The 24,072-nt window shown below is 34.2% G+C and overlaps 2 protein-coding genes across 3 annotated transcripts in view; one reads left to right on the forward strand and one right to left on the reverse strand.

The window, feature by feature from the left end:
• LOC106670048 overlaps positions 1-472 on the reverse strand; it is a 50,639-nt gene extending 50,167 nt beyond the window's left edge. The window contains exon 1 of the mRNA XM_014400486.2: positions 233-472. The gene's annotated coding sequence lies outside the window, so the exon portion shown is untranslated. The remainder of the gene's footprint in view (positions 1-232) is intronic.
• The window catches only part of LOC106669648 (UDP-N-acetylglucosamine--peptide N-acetylglucosaminyltransferase 110 kDa subunit), a 119,105-nt gene that overhangs the window by 9,136 nt on the left and 85,897 nt on the right, over positions 1-24,072 (forward strand). For both annotated transcript variants that reach the window (XM_014399298.1, XM_024228282.1), the window contains exons 3-7: positions 4,588-4,650; positions 4,761-4,911; positions 4,998-5,241; positions 6,485-6,553; positions 10,341-10,537. In XM_014399298.1, coding sequence (XP_014254784.1) covers positions 4,588-4,650; positions 4,761-4,911; positions 4,998-5,241; positions 6,485-6,553; positions 10,341-10,537 — 724 coding nt within the window. The remainder of the gene's footprint in view (positions 1-4,587; positions 4,651-4,760; positions 4,912-4,997; positions 5,242-6,484; positions 6,554-10,340; positions 10,538-24,072) is intronic.

A 24,072-nucleotide genomic window follows, 5' to 3' on the forward strand; every position in this document is an offset into this window, starting at 1 on the left:
ACTCGGGGTTTTACTGTATTCCTAAAATCTTCTAAGATCAACTCATAAAACACCATCATATTCATTACATTCCTATTTAATTTAGTTCTTCGTATAACCTACTATCCTATAGCCCATACTACTGCTTCATATAAGCTAAATAAATAAGTTGCTAAGTTTAGGAATAATTTTTAGAAAAGCTTTTATTAAAAGAATTCTTCCAATTCTAAATTCTCAAAATATAATCCCTGACCTTCAGTTTTGGTTTTGCAACTGCCATTCCATTGCCATCCAACAGTGCCATTGTGTTGTAGACATTATTTCCTACTCCCTTGGGCAGTACAGTTCTGAGGATTTTCTTGAAATAAAAAGCATTTGATCGAGTTTGCCCAAGGGCACCCTCCACCTATCTCTTACTGCACAGTTATCTCACTGACTGGTTTTTCTGAGTCATTGAAGGCAATTTCCTCTCATAATATATCCCTATCTCCAGGTAGAGTTCTCCCCCCTCCAACTATATCAGGTTAAGAGAATAAAATTTAACACAGACAAACTCACATGTCACTGTACATTTTTTTAATTGGGTTTACGCTGGCATATTACCCATGAAGTTTTCTATTTTAATTTTACTGCCGAGCGAGATTGGCTGACCAGGACCAGGCCCCCACCGTGCGCCTACACCCTCACTCAGCTCAATCATCTTCTAAATTTTCATGGTTGAAGATAATCAAAAAGTAAAGTTTATCGACTTTAGAAATCCATAGATTATGTTGAATGCTGATGGATTGTTGCTTATTAGAACAGATTCTAAGTTTATTGGTTTGGGAACGTTTGGGACTTTGCTCAGATTTTTTAGCAGTTTATCTCTTTCATTTTTGTATTCTGGGCATTCAAAAATTATGTGGGAAGAATTTGAAGGGCAATCGCAAGTGGGACAGTTCGGAGACGATGCCAAACCGATTCTCTTCTTGTAGCTTAGCTACCCCATAGGCCATGATTTGTCTTCAGTCTAAAAATAGTAGAATAGAACTCCTTTGACATTCCTTCTGGGCTATTGCCTTCCGAAAACCCTGGTTTTTTCTTGAGCTCGGGGAAGTACCTCCGACTGTACATCAACAAATGATGACGATTCCCCGCACGCACAACATAAAGCTTAAAGCTTTAGCTTTATAACCGAATCGTTAAAAACAACAAACTGTGAGGAAGAACCACTTTTAATATTTAATCCTAGCCTTTGATCTTAAGAAAAATCCTTGTTGCTACATTTTGTGTATCAAATGAAACTACACATAACAGACTTGAATATTCCATTTGTTCAAGATGAAATCTGCTCCTGTTATCGAAAATGCCAGTGTTTTTAATTTCACCTGCCTTTTAGTTATTACATGTACCTGTTAATATAAATATAATCAATTTTATATCAGTTTATGTATTCTCAAATTTTCTAGAATAGAATTTATAAAAAAAGCATACATTGAGCATTATTTTAAGGGATTGAAATCACATGTCACATACACCAAACACAATTTAATCATCATTGAACATAGAAAATATGTGAATATCCAATAAATTTTTCTTTTAAACTTTTATATAGACAATGCTTGAATGACCCCCCCCCCCCCAATGAACCCTGGCAAAAGGTGGTGGAACAGTTTTTCAAGGCATTAAAATTGCGTGAAACAAAGATTCTTGGACCAATATTCAACAAATTATTTGTTAAAGTTTTTTTTACTTTATAAAGTAATTTTGAATTTGTTGAGTTTGTTTACACGTTAACTGCAGAATACTCACACGTGCCTCTTAAGATTTCATTTCAAATCATTCTTCGGAAATCGTGAGATGCAGTGGGCATTCTCAACGCGATACGCAAGAATGGCACAATTACGCAGAAAACAAACACTTTGAGCCCTGAAGATGATCTCAATAAAGTTGGCACGATAAAGAAAATGTTTTTCTGAAACCTACGCATCTCACGATTTCCGAATAATCGTAGACTAACGGTCACTAATCACAACACACCACAAATCATTCTTTTTCCCTTGCTTAGTTCTAATCTATTGATGACTCTTAGATTTCCAAAATGCTGTGATAGAATCATTACTTTGTAGAAATTGTAGCAGTAATAACTGCGTTTAATAGTGACTGATTCAACGATGTACAATAATGTACAAGATAGGTTCAGACCTTTGGTGTCACTCATAAATGTGTGACCCCACATCGATTTAAACAACAGATCAATGTCTATACCTTATCTCTCCCGGCAAATCCTTTTCCTCATAAAATGGCTATTACAATTATCAATGTATTCCTTTACTACTGTTAATTCCCTTGTTTAAAATGAAAAACTGGTTGGGGCATTGTGGTGCATGGAATCTTATCAAGTGCAAATGTTGTATGTAACAATGATAGATTTTTTTTTTAATATCTGTATTCATTAAGTTGTTAAGTAATAAAAACTTTGTTTCTATTGATGAATGGCCTGCATTATGGAAGACCCCCCTATCATTTTTTTAAATCATTTTAGCAATGAAGTGATGTTAATAAAGATATAATCACAATTGGACAAAGATTTGATTTCTTTTGAATAAATAGTTTCATCAGTGCCTTCATTGTTTTGAAATGCATTCTGCAATTATAAAAAATTGAACAACTGAACGATTGAAATGTTATCATTATATATATATATATATTTTTTTGTTGTTGTTAACTTTTTAAATTATTAATTAAAGTTTCAAAGTCCTGATGAAGAGGTACATATTCCTCGAAAGCTTAAAGAAGGAACTTTTTAACTTAATGAAGGAAAGGAAGGAAGTGTTTTTTTTCCAAATTGGACTTAACTTTGATATTTTTCAACATAAAATTATGCAGCCGTTTAATTTTAACCCCATTTCATTGGCATAAACAGATATTGTTCTTGCTGTTTAAATTTGTCAACTTCAGTTATTCGTATGTTAATTTCTTTTGTGAGTTTAATAAACCTATGCGAGGGTTTTTATGATGAAATTATAAATTTGTGGCAAGATATTCATTATGCCGAATCAGATGACCTTGTAACACTTACAAAATTGAAAATTTACTACTTTGATCAATTATAATAACTAATCGAATAGCATATAAATTTTGTTAAAATTTCATAGCATATTTATTTTATATTGGCATTTTAAAAATTAATCGTTTTAGAATAATGTTTTACCCCTGCAATATCAGCATTTTTTGTATTGATTTTGTCAATTAATGGTCTTAACGAACTTGATTGTAAATAATAAATAAACAACATTATTAATAAAAATAAACAGAATACAAATATTGCCTTCATTTACATAATTAATATAATTAAAAAAAATGTTATAAATATGGCCATGATGGGTCTTATGGCTGTCAGAGGAGTATTTACTAGGCGGTTAAGTGATGGATTGTTGTAAACAATGGTTTTGTGAAAAGCTAGTAGACATTAACAGTATAATTTACTTTTTACATGATTTTATTGGTATTTTATTATCTTAGTCTTTCACTTTTTTTTCTCTTTAGAATAATAATTTTATGAGAAAGTTGAGTTGAAAAATTAGTATCACGAGTGGAACTTGAACCATTTTCAGATAAATACTCTGATGTACTACCTCCCCCTATGTCCCGTTAGGTACCAAAATCTACAACTAGTTACAACTCATCTAAATGAAAGCCCCCCTCTGATAACACTGCCCTCTCCTCATAGATTTAAATGGTATTAAATTGGTCATGGTATGGGGTCTTGTTCACCCTATCCTGTCCCGTGGAGAGGTGGACAGGCAAAACAAATTTCCTTTTCTGTCAATAGATGAAATCGTTGCAGGCTGTTTAAACAATCACTTTAATTAGCACAGGACTTTATCGATGTGTGTGAACTGTTATGTTAATTTGACTTTTCTATTTTAGTGATGGTTAGGGAAGGTAATTTCTTCAATTTTGTTCTGTCTATTCTTGCAATTTGGGTCGGTAAACACATTCAACACTGAAGTTGGCAAAATACCGAAATTTGACAGACAAACTCAGTGAGGAAAGGCAGACCAAAATAATGGATAAAGACCAAATTAAAGGCTCATAACCCATCGAGAAATCTCACAATACTTTTTTTTATAAATAAAATATCGAGGGCAATGACAGCCCAACTATTGTAGATGGCCAAATGCCAAAATGTGTCTGACAGACCAAAGAAACGTGGATAGGCAGAGACTATCGGAAGTACCATCCAAACAAAAGGTTCATAACTATGTAGATTAAATAAAGCTGTTTTATATGTATTTTATTTATTTAGCTTCGTTATATTAATTCTTTGAAATAGTGGCAAAATACTATTGTATATGCATACTGTACAAAACAAAAGACTCACCTGGACAAAGTATTGTCCAGATTTGTTTTAATAATGCCCACATCAAACAAATAGTTAAAAAAATAATTTCAAAATATTTTTTTTTTTAAATTATTGATTAATACATTTTTTTTGCAAATGGGACATTCTAGTTAACGGGAACAGCAAGATTTCACATTTCATTAATGTTTATAGTAATTTCCTTTGTCCCGATTATGTTTTATTTTTATTCATTTTCTTTTTTCTTTTTTTTATTGGTCTAGGTGATCAAACTATTTATGTTGTTGGACCAACTCATGACGTTCTTCCACAAACTCCAAAATTAAGTAAGTTTGGTTAAAAAGAAACGATACATATTAAAAAACAATGTGATCAACAAACGGAGATGAAAAAGTACGAGGCAAATTTTTTTTTACAGTCAAAATTTCATTTTCAGGTTTGTTGGAGCTTGCCCATAGAGAGTACCAAGCGAGCGATTATGAGAATGCAGAGAGACACTGCATGCAGTTGTGGAGGCAGGAGCAGAACAACACAGGCGTTTTGCTCCTTCTCTCTTCTATTCACTTCCAGTGTAGGCGGTTTGACAAGTAAGCATTTATTTCTTGTATGTTATAAGCCTTGCCTTTTGAAAATTTTCCGCTCACCTTGTTTTTTCTCATTTGTTTACGAATAGATCCGCTCACTTCAGCACTTTGGCAATCAAACAAAATCCACTTCTTGCAGAAGCTTACAGCAATTTGGGAAACGTCTTCAAGGAAAGGGGTCAGCTACAAGAGGCCCTGGATAATTACAGACACGCAGTAAGGTTAAAACCTGATTTCATAGACGGATACATCAATCTAGCGGCAGCTTTAGTTGCTGCTGGTGATATGGAACAAGCTGTGCAGGCTTATGTAACAGCTCTCCAATACAATCCAGTTAGTATGCAAAATAAAAAATTAGTAATCTTAGGAAAAAACTGAAAATAAATAATTAGAAGAAATTGGCTGAAAATTAAACTTTTTAAATTGAAGAGCCATGTTTTTACCCTTTCATGAGCACACAAGACAAAAATTATAATTTATAAGTAGCAGAAAGGTTGAGATAGGAAGTAATTTCTGACTTTGGTCTCATGATGTAGTTGTACTATTCAATTTGCATCAAACCGAACTTGAACGTGATCTTTCACTTTCGGCTTGATTTGTTTACATGAAAGCAATAATGCTTTTAAGAAATTATTGTATAAGATATGTATAATATAATTAACATATAAGAATATGTTCTTTGAGGCACAATTTGTTTGTGGTTAAAATGAGTAATCAAATATTTAAGTAATTAAGTAGTAATTGAATGTTTTAATAATTAAGCAGTTGTTTTTCACTTTTATTATCGATATCATATTCTCAACATAGACTTTTCTTTGAATTTTGCAACACAAATATGTAGCAGGAGTGGTTCTACATCCAAACTTGCTTCCTGCTGTGACACATCACAGGGCAAAAACACTAGCTGAAAAACTTTTGATTTAAATATTTTAAAATTTAAATAGTCCTATTTATTATTCCAACTACGAAAATATTTGGCCAAAAGATGTTGGCCGTCCGGGACCCTGTTCTTATCCATCCAGCCGGTGATGTTGGGCTCCAGACCAACAGCTACATCATTTCAGCTCCCAATGCAATCAGTTCCTCAAAATAAATGCATTCACTCTCACTCACTCTTAAATAATTCTTTCCTATTTACACATAATTGTGGAGATATTCTTCCATGGCCTTCTCACACTACACATTCATGCCAATAAATACATTCAATATCAACACCCAAAACTATCAGTATTAACAATAAAACGACCCAGTATCCTCCAAAAATCTGAACAGGGGACCAGATATTCTGCTGTGCTGAAGCACGATTCTCATATCAGATGGCATTCCTACATGCTGTGTATACGGAGTGAAGAATTGCACCCTTCAAATAGGTGGGACATATTGAGCATCTTTCTTTACATGTCAGACACTTCACATAATCAGGCTTAGTCCAAAAGTGTCCATGAGTCAACCTTGCACGGCCTATCTTAATCTGGATGACCCCTCTTCTACAAGTCGGAACTCTATATTCAGTTTTTCAGTTTGAAATTTGTAAATTAATTTCTAATCTGGTATTAATTCCTCTGGGAAATTACAGGATTTGTACTGCGTACGGAGTGATTTGGGTAATCTGCTTAAAGCTCTCGCTAGACTAGAGGAGGCCAAGGTAATTATTTGATTTTTGTCCAAAGTAAAACATTTGTAGACCAAGACCTGCTCTACCCTGTCTCGATGCCATTATCAGATCATGTAGTAAAAAGAGAGAAAAACATTGAACCGTCAGCCTCAAGCATTTGCTTTTTTCTGCTGCGCGCGTTAAAAACTTTTGGAAGCAATTGTGAATCAACCTTTCTGTTTTTGCTGTATTGTTTCCAGGAGTTTTATATTTTTATTATTTTTTTAATGAAGATTTGAAGAAGATGATTTTGTATAATTAAATTTTGTTTTCAGTTTATTGACAGATATCAGTGCCTTGTTCCTAATTATTTAGAAGGATATTGATACTTTATTTCTATATGAAATTGTTTTTTTGAGTTCAATTATTAGGAAAAATGATTAAATGAAAGTATCAATATTTGGATGAATGTTTAGGAGTAATGACTGAATTTTTTTAGTATTTATTCTGCAGCTGCATGCGATTTAAAAGTGACAATTGATTTTCCTCATGCTTTACCAAAATAGATTTAATTTCCAAAATAAATTTTTTGGTTTTTAATAATGCCAAAAGGTCTAGAAGATAAATGCTTTCTTTAAATAAAGGTAGCGTGATAAAATTTGGAAAATCGATTGATACTTTCTTGCGCCGCCTATTCCCCTAACTTGAGTAACTGCTCTATTTAACTTTTTGCTCATTGTTGACGTGATATATAAATCCTTTTGTAATGTGGTTAATGGGCAGTTATTCAAGGTTTCCTTCTTAATTTAATCAAAGTAAAAAGCATTTGCGAATTAATTGAATCTTTACAATTTTATCTGCATTATTAGAACTAGTGATAAGAGCATCGAAAAATTCCTACTTAAAAACTGTTCTCCATCCAGTTAGTTCCTTTATAATCCTTCCTTATTTCCAAATAACAGCCCTTTAAAAAAAAAAGTCCTCTTCAAAATTCAACCAAATTCTGAAGGTAAATACGTGACTCGGCGTTTGTGCTCTTCATTAACAGCTTTTGGTACTTACTATGAAGTTGCGCCTCAGTCTTAATTAAAGAAAATTAAAATTGTGAATATTCTTCTTAATCTTTATGAAATAAAATTCACTCTATATGGTGCAAATTTCTTTTATTTTTGGTTTAAGTTTTAAAATTTAAATTAATTTTTTACTGCATTAAAATTCAATTTAATTATTTTTTTGGTGGTTCAAAAGGGTTTAATTAGTAATAAACATTGAAAGTGTAAAATTAAAGCTGAAGCCAATCTCATAGAAATTACTGTCGCTTTTCTTTCCAGAATACTTGCTCACTAATAATCTTCACTCTTTGAAATATTATTTGGCGTGAACCATGTGAACATGGCCTACAGGCCAAAAACCAATTGTATAATGCTGGTGGTGGCATTTAATTTAATAATAATTCATAGGGTTTGTTCTAGCCTTAAATTTAAAATTCCTTAGTTTAATCTAAGCACAGTTAAATTAACCAATTAGAGGCAAAAGTCAGAGATATTAGTGGAAACGGGTTTACTGTTCAAAAAACCAAAAACAAAACCCAATTTGATCAGAATAAGGTTTAAGGTGAATTCAGACGCTTGAAAATTTTATGTGGAAATGTTAGGGGAAATTTGATCTGTATTTAAAATTAAGTAATATAGTTAGATGATTGTAAAAAATAAAAAATAAATATTTTTTGGTATATTTTATACAGTAAGTCTAATGAGAGCTAAGTGGGTTAAAAACATAATAATTTAAAATTTAAAAAAGAAGATCATTGGTTGTGTTGTACATTGCAAAACAAAGGTGAGTCATAAATTTAATCAATTAACCTGTAATTTTTAAAATAAAATTGCACGATTGTATTAAATCTCAGAAATTATTTGATGAATAAGCATTCTTACGAATGTACTGAATATGTGAAATTTAACGTTCTGCCGCAACATAGATTTAGATTTAAAAGGTTTTTTTCAAGGTTAGTCTAATAATAGTTCTATAGAAGAAAACTGCTGGAGTAACTAAACTAGTAGTAGCATCATTAAATTATAATTATAATGAAAGGGGTTTATTATTATTTCTATTAAAGCAGTTCATAGCTAACATTCTAACGGAATGGTTTAACTGTGAGTAATAAAACTTAATACTCACTAATTTTAATCTTAATATTTTATTTTTAAAAATAAGTATTTTTTAACAGTAAATTAAATTGCATAATTAAAATGGTATGAATTGTTACAAATTCATTTTGCTCATGCTCGTCAGCAAAACAGTTTTCTAATTCAATTCCTACCAATATAACTGACAAAAAAAAACCTTAAAATTAATTTAAAAAATCGAATTTATAAAAATTTCTGGGATAAAGTTAATGTTAAAGTGGTTGTTAGGTTTTTTAATTAGATTAATTTGTATTTTTCGTGTCAACACATGTAGAAATAACATGATATCGGATTGCATATATTTATTTACAAAATATGATGCAATTTTTTCTACTTGAAAATGATTAATATGCATGTTTTTAAAAAACAAAGACCACATTTTCCATGAAATTTCTACATGTGTAAAGCATTTTTATAACTTGGTGTCAATCGTAAATGATGATATTCAAAGTAAAAGCTATAAATTTTGATTTATTCAGTTTTTTGTATAATTTTGTTTAAAACTAAACAATTTTTTAAATTGATTAATTGGTTTTTAAAAGGTTTTTATTTTATAAGTTAATATGTTATATTTTAAACAAAATTATTATCAAAATATCAGGGCAACATCATTAATTGTAATAAGTTATTTTTCTCTTTGTGATTAGTTGAAAATTAATCAGAGAGAAAAAGCGTGAAAGCATTTTTGGGTTTGCTATATTTCTTTTGCTTCTCTCAAACAGACCAAGTACATGGTTATTTCCTTTGACACATTTTCACACAAGCATTTTTGCACACAATTCATAATAATCAAATTATTTAAGTGTTGAAGGTACAAATTTAATAATTGCCTTAATTTTTTTAAAAATTTAAATATAAAAGAACGCCCTTTTTTAAAATAAAAAAGCACCTAAAATCTATTAAATGACTTCATTGGTACAACAACTGATTAATAGTTTTCTTATTGTTTTCTTGAACTGTGAATACTAGGCAAGAAGAGGTGAGGTCCACACTTCTACATTCACCGTGTAGATCTGTATCTATGCCGAGGTGTAGGTGTAGTCGCACTTAAAGGTAAAGTATATATTGGTCGGTCTCCCAATTGCTACAAAATTTTAAAATTAAAAAAAAAAAAAGAAAAAGAAATACTTTGAAGCTCATTTCTAATCTTGGTATACAGTTGATTTATAAAAATTCTAATAAACATAATAAGACTTCAAAGTATAATTAAATGAAAATCAATGAAAGTAACAGAGAGCAATTTCAGATCTCTCCAGAGATGAGAATTGAGAAGGGAGGCTGGCCCCACTTGCTATGATAACGACTTAAAATATTTGTTTCACCTTTCGATCAGCAAAAAGTAGGGACTCTCCGCTTGCTAACCTTACCTTTCTTTTATTGCGCCTGCGATTCTCCACTCAGTCTCACATCACCATCCACTGGCAGCAGTTTAAAAAAAAAGTAGCCAGTGGCATGCCGTGGATGTGAGGCTGTGGCATGCGATAATCCAAACAAAACGCTGCAGGTGGCATGCGAGGTGCCACCTGTAGCGTGTGCCTGCGCCGCTCGCGTGCTGTTCGTCAGGTGAGACCTTGTCCTTGTGTCGAGATGAGACCCGCTCTAATTCATTGTTCGTTTTTTTCCCTTCCCTCTCCCCATTTCCTTTCACACAGGCCTGCTATTTAAAAGCTATTGAAACAAGACCAGACTTCGCAGTAGCCTGGAGCAATCTAGGCTGTGTCTTCAACGCTCAAGGCGAAATCTGGCTGGCGATCCACCACTTTGAAAAAGCTGTAGCTCTCGACCCCAACTTCCTGGACGCTTACATCAACCTTGGCAACGTTTTGAAAGAAGCTCGAATTTTTGACAGGTTAGTGTATTTGATTAAAAAACCATTTTTTTACTTAAAAAATATTTGATGCCGAAACACATTTCATCTTGGAAATCATTGTGCCTCCAAAATCCATTGTTATTTTCCTTGATCTACAATTAATTGGTTGTTGAAGGTACACTTGTACTTTCCTTCCATTTATAGATACTCATTAGACTTGTTGAATTTACTAAATTTCTATTATCAATTTATTTTGATTTTGTACCTACAACCAGTGTTTTTACATTTTAAAGTCCATTTAAGTAAAAGAAGCTCAAAAGTAAGTTTTTCTTCATATATTAAAAAGACTTATTGAAATTGATTTGTGACAGTTTGACCTTATGATCAGCAAAAAGTTGGATTAGTCTGCTAATCTTATAATTCTGGGGGTCGGTTGCTGAACGGTTTAGGCGTTGACACGGTGTTCATCTCTTAAGGTAAAGGGGGCCTGGGTTCGAATGCAGGGCTGCTGGATTCGAACCTGACATACTTACAAATTTTTTTTTTTTTTTTTTTTTTTTCAAAAACGCCGGACTCTGAGGGTTTATATGACCTCTGCTGTTGCGAACTCTCATTAAAAAAAAGAAAAAAAAAGTTCTCTTATTGTGACTGAGGTTATGTACTCTTGTTTTTATAGATAGATAGATAATGTCTTTATTATTTACATAATATTTTTGTTTTAAAATATTTACAAAGGTAAAGACATGCATTACCACTGGTTGTGCAAACTGTTGTGGGTGAGTTGACCTATGTTCCTAACAGCAAATAGGTGCGACATAACACAGATTTTTTAATATTTACTTTTTTAATCAATAAATAGCAAATTCAAAAATCTAAAAAAAAATGTATTTTGCCTATGTATTTATTGCTTATTTCGTATTGTTCTGTTTTGTAGAAACTTTGCAACAGCCTGTAATAATTAACCTTTTACCATTCTGGCCCTTAGTTCGTAGGTACAGGAACGCACACCACCATTTATGTAATCTAAAATTTTTTGAGTTGAAGCTTACTTTCGTGAAAATCGACCATTCATTAATTGATAATTTGGAACAGACCATGAGAAAATGAAATAGATCTTCTACCGTAATGGGCATTCCAATCTCTATACCTTGTATGGTTGCCGCTTAATTTTGAAAGTTTGACTTGTTATTGTCATTATCCATTGCGAGTAAGACAGTTGGAGTGTGCAAATAGTTCCTATCTTTCAACTTTTAAGTCCTGATGCAGAGGGTATTTTTACTTGAACTCATTTCCTCTAAATTTCTTTGTCGCCATTGAATTATATTAAACTTTTGAGTGTTGCTAAAGATCTCACATTCTTTATTATTTAATTGCTCTGTAGTGTTTACTGAGGTCGCCATCACAATATTCTTGAACCACGATATACTATGTTATCGTGATGCTCTTGTTTTTATAATTATTACTATTTGCGCTTTAATATAGATAGATATATTTATTTCCAATATCCATTTATATTTAAAACTTGGAATATACAATCAAAAAAATTATGAACAAATAATTTATATGCCACTGAAAAAATTATTTGTATTATTGTAATTTTTATCATTAAAAGCCAATTAATAATAACAAATTGTTATCAGGGAGTGAATTAATTATTGATAGCAAGTGCTAAGAACCAGGCTGCAATATATTTTGTAAATAGTAAATGATGTTCTTTTAAGAGATAGGAAAGGAAAATATTTCAAAATTTAATATGTAGCTTTAAAATTATGATATTATTAATTAACCCTGGACAGGTGTTAATACATCAAATAAGGTTTTGCTTTCTTAGGGAATCATTTCACAAAATAGTTAATAATATTTTGAAAAACAGTTATAACATATATGTTTATTATAATTATTCTGAAATCGTGAGATGCGGTTGAATATTTATCGATTAACGGTCACTAATCACCACACACGTTTATTATAATTATGTTTTGCCTTCTATATAACAGAATAAACTGTATTGAAATATTTCACACATCGTTTTCCTCGAAGTGATCCAGAAATAGTGCTCCCCATATTGGTAAGCCCAGCCTCGGGATTATGTACGATTCTCGTTAAACGTGTATTTTCGTGCTTGCGGCCGGTGAAATTGTTTTGAAGTGATCGGAATTCCTAGTCTACTTGCGTACTGTTATTTTTGCCCTTTAAGGGCGTTTCCCCGGAATGGATGGTGGGCGGGCAAAGGAGGAGATAAGGGGTCATTGGTACTTCTTCCCTCTAATGATTCCCTGCCTACGTCTCGTGGCTATAAAGTTTTAATTACATTAGCTTCAGTCTCTCTTTTGTTTTTTTCCACTCGTCATGGTTTCTTCATTTTAAAACCCAAAGAAAGAATACATTTCAAAAGAACGGAATTGCGATTGTTTTATCGTTTCATTACAGGAAAAAAGGGACAATCAATAGTTAAAATTTGTAAGTCCGTGTGATTCTGTTAAGTCTTTTTTATAAGATCGTGGGGGGGGATGAGTGAGTCGGCAGACCGAGATGATCGTAAGAATCAAATTAATCAAATCATCATTCCGTAGACCACAGAAGGAAATCTCATAGTAGCTTGTTATCTGGCGTCAAGGTCGTTTTTTATTTTCAATTCCTGAATACCTGAAAAAATATAGGGATAGATATGGACGTATGGCCATTTAGCTTCTTGTTCCACGACCTAAGTTTATATTTTGCCGCAGCTCATTACATAGTCAGGTTTAAGCTGTAAATCAAGTTCTTTCCATAGCCTGCAAAGTAAGTGGTTTTTCCAGACTTAGCACTCGAAACATACACACCGACCCTCACAGCATTTGTTGTGTAGCACAAAATGTGTTCGTGGTCTCTCTCTTCTCCATTTTAATGAAATATTAAAAATATAGTGCACGTCATGATCCAATTATCCAACTTAGAGATTTAGACTAGAACTGGTTCGCGATAGTTCCCCCCCCCAAAAAAAAAAGACATTTTATATGATTGTAGCAAATAATTTTCATCATTTCGGAGGATAACTAAGTTCATTCGGGACCAGTGTGCTTTATTACCACGCCACTAACATCGCCTTACGATACTCCAGTCTCACAGCACTTGTGACTGTAGAGCCTCATCAACAACCATTAAAGTCCGCCCTTAGTCTTTGTGACTTTCCAAGTACCTATCTCCAGTGATAAATTTTTCACGTCTTGATGAAAAAGCAAATTCGATTGTTACTACCTATGTATGTCGTAAGGTAGCAAACGTCACGGCCAATTTTTAAGTCATATTCAATTTTCCAAACCAGCACTGAGCGGTGTGCTGGTCAAGAAATGCTTCCTCTTCTTGGCATTATCTGCACAACATTGCTTTTGTCAGTCTATCCGGTATAGTGTCGTCTTAGGCAACAGTGTTCAGCCAGGAGACTTACCAGAAACCGAGTTTTCAGTTGCCCCCTGTATGAATATTTTCGCGTTTCATCTCTAGGCTGTTGATCATTTTTTGCGTAAAATAGTTGTTGCAGTGGGGTTCGGGGGCAGAATAATTCTACTTCAGTGTCCTGACTGTCCAGGAAACCAGGCGAAGGACATTATTGTTACTCCCGCCAAGGAATCCATGCAACTCCAGGCACATTTCGAATTCACTTCACGCCTGTTTAAAGCTTTTAGTGCTGCCTGTCAGAGTATGACGGTAAGGAAATAACTGTGTGGAACAGAACGGCTTCCGAACGCCGATGTCCGTTGTCATGATTGACATGCGACATAGATAGTGTCAGAAGAAAAAAACAAAACGGCAGCAGCTTCAGATGTTGTACGAACTCTAGTCCAACAGCGTGAATAGGGCATATAATTTTCACCGAGCTACTGTCAGCAGTTCAATGGATAAAACGAACAATTCGTTAAACTATTGTGCAGCATGCATAACATTTAAAAATGCGTATAAATTTCGATATGAGCCGAGGCATTCCATATTTTACAAAATTGAACAGGTTTCCGACTTATTTAGTAATAAAAATCAATAAAGGACTTGCCGTTTAGATTTATTGGTTGTGAAATAATTCAGGTTGATTTTCTGTGGTTTGTTTGCGGTTTGACGTGAGGGGGCGTTTGTTTGCGTTCTTGCATAGAAAACAATCACCGCACTGTTTGAACTGGGGGTTGTTTTCACAACATGCGGCGTATAGTAGAAAATTTGACGTGTCAACTCTACTGGGCATCGCGGATTTTAGATGGATTTTTATGGATCGCGTGAAGGGTGTTGAATTTGTTGCACTCGGTACGTACGTACTCGAGAGAAACTATTGAAATATTGGCAAATTCTTCTCTGTCTTATTAAATTTTCACATAGCAAACGTTATTCACAACTGGAAGGAATTGGAAAACCATTGTCGGAAGGAGACTGATACATTATTACACATCTATGTAGCCGGAATTGTTCCAAGTTTACCTTTTTGGATTATTTCTTCTTTTCCAATGTTTTATGCACAATATAAACTTTTAAGATTTGATTGAATTAAACAAATATTATTACAGTATATATTTTTCGGATCGGAACGTTTTTAGCAATATTCATATAAAAGGCAAATCCGTTCTCCACAGAACAAAGCATAACCGATTGTTTATGGTCTTGCTAAGAGGATCTCCCCTACACAATTCCATGTCGGCAAATATTAGTTCAAAAGGGGATTTAACGGAAAAGCTACATCAGTCATGTATAATTATTCAAACGTATAATCTTTCACAATTAATATTATATATATTTAACTTGTAGTATGCAATGTGGGAAGTTTAGGGGCCGACAAACAACTGAGGTCATCGCCCTCTGCGTGTTTGTTCTTCTTTTCCTGGTCTTTCACGATTTTTTTTTAAACCTGAACCATTTGAGCGTCTCTATCTGTTACTGACTCTGCTTTTATATGAAAACTTAAGTCGATATCCTTACAGGCTAGCCTCCCATTTGTACTTCAGTTGTGAATTACAGAATAGATATAAAACAATGTAATACATATATAATATACATCACCACAAACATAATCTGGCCACATTCACTCCTCCAGAGTATTCGATATTCCTCGGGGAGGAGTTAAGCAACCGCCCTTTTAAGCTAATTAATTATACTTTTCATCTCAACCAAGGCCTTAGATAAAAATTATAATTAATTAAAATAATTAATAGGTCAATTATTACTACTAAACGTATATGGATTAATCTAATAAATTACATTCATTCCAATTGTTACATAAACAATACGGATATTCCTTGGGGATGGGTTGAACCCACTCCATTCTCGCTAATAAATTTCACTCTCCAGACATCACATTCCCGGAGTAATAGATATTCCTCGGGGCGGGATTAAACCCCTTCCTTTCAAGCTAATAAATTACATTCATCCCAATAAATGAACATAAACACAACTGAAACAGTATATACATTTAAAAATTTCCATAGCCCTGAGGTACTTGAACAGCGATCTGTGCTCACCTTCGCAACTACCTTGGGGGAAAAAAAAGAGAAATAGCAGATATCCCAACCGTTCTGATATCAACTCTTAAGCGATCGCTGCAATTTTGAATTTTGTCTTTACCGCCACTCAGTAACTGACAAACTTCACCCCTTTTGCCACTCTCCGCTCCAAACGATATTCTCTCTCCTGATTCACCCCTCCAGGTCTCCAGAGACCACCTTTCAAGTTTCAAAGCTCCATAAAACCACTGCCCAGCATTGAGCTCCATTTCTTGATTATTTATTGTCAGGGATATACATTTTATACCCAGTTACAAGAAATTACCTTTTTTAGATGCGTTCTGTAAAAAATATGTGTTGATATATATTATTCTTTATATATTGATGAAGTGGGAGGGATAAACAGCTGAGGTCATCGCCGGCCCTCTGCGTGTTTTCCTCTTACATCACCATCATACACATACATGATCACCACCATCAACATACATCACCACAAACATAGAAACATGGTCAGATTCACGCCCCCAGAGTACTCGATATTCTTTCAGCCTGTTAAATAACCCCTTCCATTCACGCTAATAAATTACATACATTCTACTAAATTAACACAAATCCAACAAATACACTAAATACATTTAAAAATTCCTGTAGTCCTGAGGAACCTGAACATCGATCTGTGCCGCTGGCATGTCTCAAGACGCACAGGTCTGACGATATGCCAAAATATTTTGTAATACGTCAAGACTTCTACAATTGAAAATGTGCTCGACGATTTCATTCTTACATAACAGGCACCTACGTGGTCCTTTCCTGCCAAAACTCGTGAGTTATTTTTAATGACCTATGCGCACTCTTGTCAGTATGTCTTTTCCCTTTTCGATCCGTGGACCAGGGACCGACGTCTTTCTTAACTTGCCAAACTGTGGTTTAAATTGTCGTAATTCGCTGACAAATGAAAATGCGACATCTTTCACTCCACCTTTAATCAGATAATAACAAAACTGCCTCGTAATGACGTTTAAACTCAATAAAGCTTTAGTAGGATAAGTATTTAGTTAACAACAGACACATTCCAATTGCCATTCCTTTTTAGTATGATTGTCACATTTTCCCAGATGGGAAGGCAGAATGTCCGTAGTTCTTGTCTTTCTGTTAACAATGGCTGAGAGCAGTGACACATTCTAAGGCCATTTCAGCAGTCAAAAACGTAATTTTCCCGCCGTTTAAAATAATATTGTTTTCACCGTCTCGGCTGATATGGAACATTTTTCATCTTTGGGTGAGAAATTTTTTGTTATTTATAGTTTGTACCTGTTAACTAAATAAATGAATAGGAAGAGGACGACCCCTTGGTCATTTAATGTACGTCTATTTGTAGGAGAGAGAAAATGTAGGTTTTATTTATAAAATATTTGGGAGAATAAATAAAAAACCATGTATTATTTGACTATTTTTTAAACGGTATAACAACTTACGTTTTTATTATAAGTTATAAATATAGCGAAATTAAAATGTACAGCCAAAAAATAATTTAAAAAATAATAAAAAAAGAAACAAAATCACATAAAACAATAATATCACCTTAGGAAAAATATGTAACTTAATAATTAAACGGGGATTACACTTACCTAACGCATCGTAACGCGATCCAACGCGCCTTATCGGACGTTGGTGAGGTGTGCAGATCTGTTCGACGCAAGCCCACGCCACGAGACTGTCTCCCAGTGTATATCACAGTAGTCAGTCACAGTGGTATTCGGAAAAACGGATAGCTCAGAGGAAGCATATGAGGATGACATGGAAGAAAGCAGCGATCTGAGAAAAACTTTGGTTCACGAAGAGAACCTCGCTAGAGAGGTATCTGGCGAAGAATACGTTTGATTTGTATATTAAAAAAGGAAAAAATGCTGATGGATTGACACATGTTTGTCGAATGACGATTGATTATCTGTATGGGGCAATAAAGGAACGGATCAGGAAAAGTACTACAAATCACCGGGCTATCAGTACCGAATCAGTACCCAACCCACCCGACGCTACTTGAAAATCTGGACAGTGGGGATCTTGGTTGCAACACTTTGTGTAGAGTAGAGCGCTGCGTCACATCAGGCTAATGTGCACGTGGGTAATAGTTTTATGGAAAATTGGACATCGGATTGGTGTGGGGTAGCGCTGCATCACGTCGCGTTGCGTTTCAGGTACTTTCACTTCAGGCGTGTTCCCCGATTCCTATTTATTGAACAGAATAATCCTCTAAGTTAGGGTTGTTGGCTTGCATGGTACTTCAAAAACTCGACCCATTTTCTACAATTATTTTGTTACTTTAGAAAAGTAATAGCTACCAACTGTGAATATCGATGGCATTCACTCCTGAACGTTTTCTCGCTAAAGATTTAGGCTTGATTGTTCGTTCTTCCGGTGATGTTTTCCAAAAGAAAATCGCCTGAAGCTGTGCTGATTTGCTCTTTAAGTGGTAAAATCACATTAAGCCCATCTTTCAGGTTTTCGTCTGGACCGTACTTTCAAAAATGTTTCCATCGGTGAAAACTTGTCCACACGAAGTCTAAGGAAAGTCACTTAAGCCTTTTTTAATAGAAAATAGCGATGGCTTTAGTAAGTGATTTTTTTTGTTGATTTTCTTCCATACAATGCCTGTTGAAGAAGAAATCTAACGATTTTCTCCAGGAGGCAATTTGAGGTTTTCTTTTAACTTCCTGAAAGTTACAAATTCTGCTTTTTTTGTACGCGTTTCCATTCTCAATTAGGTTTTAGATTATTTGGAGATCGTGAGATGCGGTCTTGTAGGTTTAGAAAAACATGTTCGTAATTGTCGAACGTTTCGATCTTTATTTAGATCATCTTCAGGGTCTGGGATTTACATTGTTTGGATTAAACAAATATATGTAAGATGTGAAAATGAATTTATACAATGATGTACGCAATAGGTTTTAGATTATTTTAGATTTATAGTATGTGGAAGAAAAAAATTTGACTTTCAGGCCCGATAAGTCAGCTTCTTTTTGAACACGAATAATTAAATTGATTGAATGCTTATTTTAGCAGAAGAAACTTTTCTTCGCCGTAAACAAAATCAAACTGATTTAATCTCATGTTCGTCTCATAAATATGTACATTAAATTTACAGGGGTTTTTTTTTTGTAAATCTAATTTTAATTTTAAAATATTCCCTTATAAATATTGCAAGCAGTTAACGACCTTTACAACTTAGTTTTTAAAGGTTCATTGATTTTAATATTTCAGCGGCTTATATAATGTTTCTACACCTTTTGTACTGTGATTATGTCATGGAATTGACGCGATGATTTATAAACGTAATGGTGTGTAATAATATATCGACTTTTAATTAAAGCTAATTATAAATAGATCTGCGAACGTACTAAAAATGAATGAAGCCATGTTGTGGGTTATATAAATCTTTAAGTTTCCTATTTGAATCTATTTCCAGTGTAAATGTCCGATTTTGGCTGTTTTAACTAATTCAAAGGCCCCGAAAATTTGTCCGATATTGCTCGAATCTACTATTTTGGCCGTGATGGCCTCGTTTTGTCCCAAATCGATGTTAGGCTTTGAAACAGACCCTTTTGTACACACGGGCCAAAATCTAATTTTCCCCCTTTGTCCCGATTCATATCCTGCTTCGAATTATCGCCTTAACAGGGCTGTACGTGGTCCGTATCCAGGCCCTGTAAATGGAAACGGGATAATTAATATGACATTGCACTCGCGTGGGGGTTTGCAAAGTTAGATTAAAGCCCGGGGTTTTCAAGCCCCTTGTCTGGGCTTGTTTGCTTTCCTGAAGTCGAGTTCGCCGTCGGGCTATGAGAGAATCAAGTGTTTAAACCGTGATAATCTATAATTAATAACCCCGAAGCCGAAACAAGGACTTTGTTGTCCCAGGAGATTGTTACTTCAATAGTTAATAATCTTTAACGTAACCTAAAGTTAATGTTTGCATTATATTCTATTGTGGTGATCCATTGTGGCTTGATCCTATGCTGTTACTGAAAAAAACTATTGCACAGCAATTTCGACTTTTGAAAAATTGTTAAATTTTTTTTTCTTGGAGAAAGTGGGCCTTAGATCCAACCACGAAACCGAGATACAAAGTCCGGGACTATGTGGTGGGCGTGGCATGAGCTGGGTCCCATGAATGTTTAAATTTTCCTTGTCCGACGGAATTGTGTGGCCGGGCGTTATGTTGCTAGAACAAAACTTAACGATAACCAAATCCGGGTGACATGTACAATTTAGCTTACGTTCTTTCTAAATGTTCCCGTTTACGGAAAGATTAGGAACAAACTCCTTCGTAGTCCCAAAACGCACATTATAGAATATTTTTCTCAATAGCTACCGTTTGACCATAATCAACATCATCCCTAACCATCCGCAATGAAACCTATGTCCTGGCCAAAAAAGGTTACACTTTAAAGGCTTAAAAGAGGTTACACTAACAAAAAAATCCTCATAATATCTGATAGCCAATCAGCCATTAAAGTATTAGCATGTAAAAGAATTACATCTAAATTAGTGAATCATCCAAAACCTAGGGAAACACAACAACCTGATGATGTCTTGGTGCCAGGGCAGGAATTTTGGGTAACGAGAAAGCCGAGAACAGACTGTCTAGAGGAGGATCTGCAGGACCATACATAGGCCCCGAATCTATACTTGGGATAACAAAAACAAATATAGAATCTTCCATCGCAGAATGAATCCAAATAAACAAAAGGAGAAGTGGATAAACTCTAGCGGTGCTAGACATAGTAAACTTATGATGAAACAACCCTCACCAAGACTGGCAAAATCACTGCTGCAACTGGAGAGGGCTAAACTCAGAGGAGTGATAGATTATTGGCACCTGGATTAACCGGTTATTGGCATCTGAAAAAACATCTACACAACATGGGCATTTTTAATTTGCAGATTATGTAACGAGGAGGAGAAAACAGCCACCCATATTATCTTCGAATGCGAAGCAACAGCTCAATGGAGATTCAACCTAATATAAAAAAAACTTAGGGTATGAAATTGTAGCAGCGACAGTCAATCACCTGATCCTTCTAGGGTGAAGGATAGGCTATTGCACTGAACTAGGAAGTAGCCAGAAGATTGCAGTGCCTGGGGAGTACAAACCCTGCTTCCTAGTTTCTTTATCGCCATACCATATCATGCCCTGGCCAGTAAATCCATTTTCATCGTACATATTCTTCTGGTAAAATATTCACATATCGAATGGGGTTTTTAAAAGATTTTTGCAAAGTTCAACCTTTTGGATTGCTTCGTCGCCATGCTCTGGTCCATTCTACTGACTTTTTTCGCCTTTCGCAGATTTTCATTCTTCTACAGCTCATGGACCTTGTAAAACCAGGATGATCATCGATGGTCGTCGCGTTTCTTCCCCCCCCCCAAGGTTCTTGATAAGTTTTTATTATGCTGGCTAACCTCTTTACCGTTAGTAGGCATTTCCTTTTTTTCGCTATCGCGAAGTGACGAAAACTTTGAAACGAATCGCTTTTCGTTTTCGACAGAATAAATAGAAATAAGGTGAGCCATTAGATTTTTTATTGCTTAGGCTTGCTCTACAATGGAATATTAATTACTGTTAAACATTAAATGTTATTAACTTATTTACCTTGGAATTTTCGCATTTGTAAAGACTTACACAAAGTTTTCCGTTGCTTTTTTAAACATGTTTTTTACAAACATCCTCTTACAAACAAACCCACTGGGTTGCCTAGGCAGTTAGGACGTGTTTATTTATATTGTTTGTATACATTTCTTTTGTTTACAAATACCCTTTAACCCCCTCATGAAAAGACTTGATTCTTTCTCAGGCCCTGTTTTTAAAGTTTGTAGTCGTGTGGTACAATTTAAAGCACAAAGGTGGGATTAAATCCATGGTACCCTTTACGACACAATCGCAACTGTAAATAGGTTTTCTGAGTTTGTTGTTGATCCTGTACATGTAAGGTTTATTCGGTTTAAAGAGAGATTCCAGAGAGTCCAATCTTTCTTTTGGAAGATGCCCTTCTGATGCTGACGAGGATTTATTGAAAAATGGAATGGAAATCCATTTTTAAGGAGACGTTCAATGTTTTCCACAATTTATAATCTTATAAAGTAGGTTCAAAATGCATTGAGCATGGACTTGAAAGAAATTTGACGGATCTTGTCGCTATGCTCATCATGTCGTGATCATCAATATTTCGAATCGTTCCTTTTTCTATGAAACAATTAAAAAAGCATCATGTACATGGCTTTCTTTAGTCTGCTAAATAGCTTACTCTACACACAGCCGGTTTTACTTAGGAGATCCAAATAAAAATTGAAGATAATGCTGTGTAATGGGACATCTAGGATCCTTTGCATTTTGAGCTTTTACCATCTGGAAGTAACGTTCTTGAGCAACAACCGCTTTTGGACTAAGAAAAGAAATGTCATCAAAACAATAATGTGGCTTTGAGAACGAAACAAAATATTTCGGTTGTTGTAATGTTTATTATGTAAGTTATTGGATTAAAAAAAATTCACTTTCTTACCTAAACGTGCATTAGCAAAATTAATACACTCCTCGTGCTCGAAATTTTTCAGTTGTACAATTTGGAGGAGTAAGCTTACACAATTTATACCAAAAAAATTCTACTAAACCAATTAAAATGCAATATCTTCTCATCCGATACTAATGTAAATATCTTGCAACAACGAATTAATTAAAAGGGTCGTTAGTGTAATGAGGAGAAAAGTAGGAAAATTCCATATTTCGTCGAGAAACAAGCCGAGTTCGAGGGGGAGTTGGATTTAAAGTTTGTTTCATTCCATTAGCTGGCATTTAACGGAGTAATATTTCCCTCGGGGAAGCAACAACCAAGGAATAATTGCAACAGCCTTTAAATCCTTTTATAATAATTAAATTGTTTTTTGACCTTTGGGTGTAATAATAATTACAGTGGGTAGTCATGAGTAGGAAGATGCCATGCTTTAATGATGTGGGTGTAAGCCTACTTTGTCAAGTTTCTTTCTGTTTTCAGTTATGATTTCTAATCTAACAAGGTTTTTCTTGTAATTGTGTCTTTTGATCATTATTTTAACGAGATTTAAAAATTCTTTTCACAAACCAAGACCGAAGTTGGCGAATCGTTAGACGAGAATGTTGGGAAACGACTATATTATAAACTCATTTTCCCCTGATGAGGTTAACTAAATTTTACTTCTATGGTGTATAAGAAAAGTATACTTGTCAAAACCAGACAGAAATATATGCTGTGAGATTTCCTCTTAAGTTCTATGGGGTGATAAACATGTAAGTTGGACATCAACAACAGTGGTGATTTAGTGTGTTATTTGGTCAGTCTACGAGTCCATTTTTTAAATTTTTAAAATAAACTCTTTTCACCTAATCTCACTTTAAAATGGTAAAAGGGCAACAGAGCTTACTAATATAGGTTTAGTGGTTATAATTGACCATATTAATTATTTTAATTAATTATTCTTTTTATCTAAGATCTTGGTCGAGTGAAAAAGTTAGCAGAAAAAGTTAGAAATCACGATAGCTCAAGTGGTTAGAGCACCGGCGTATTGAGCTGAAGGTCTTGGGTTCGTATCCCGCTTGTGACACCAACTTTTTCGCTCGACAAAGACCTTACATAAAAAGAATAATTAATACAGCTTACTATATTTACTTAACATAGTTTTAATATTGCGAGATTCTTTGTGATGATGGCAAAGGCGCAAATAATACGCAACTGATAGACCAAGCTACAAAAATCTGTCCTGGTAACGCCTAATCCCTATGTCATTCAGTTAGGAAGAATTTCATAGGATTTTTATATGCTAAATGTGCTAACGTGTTTAGGAAGGTTTTTTCCAGGTTTCGAATAAATATTTACAGGTCTTGCTAATTGATTAATAACAAAAGATAGTATAAAATTTACTAGATTATATTTTGTATGATGAAATTTTGAACTTTCCTTTGTTAATCTCTCAAGAGGTTTTTCCATTATAAGGGATTAAAAACGTTATAAGAATACTTTAAGCTTAACATTAAGGATTTATAAATTTATCGGACCAAATGTTGCCAGGGTCGCAGGAGGTTTT

Source organism: Cimex lectularius, unplaced genomic scaffold (assembly GCF_000648675.2).
Source record: "Cimex lectularius strain Harlan isolate CLEC.00 unplaced genomic scaffold, Clec_2.1 scaffold1, whole genome shotgun sequence".
Taxonomy (NCBI): Eukaryota; Metazoa; Arthropoda; class Insecta; order Hemiptera; family Cimicidae; genus Cimex; species Cimex lectularius.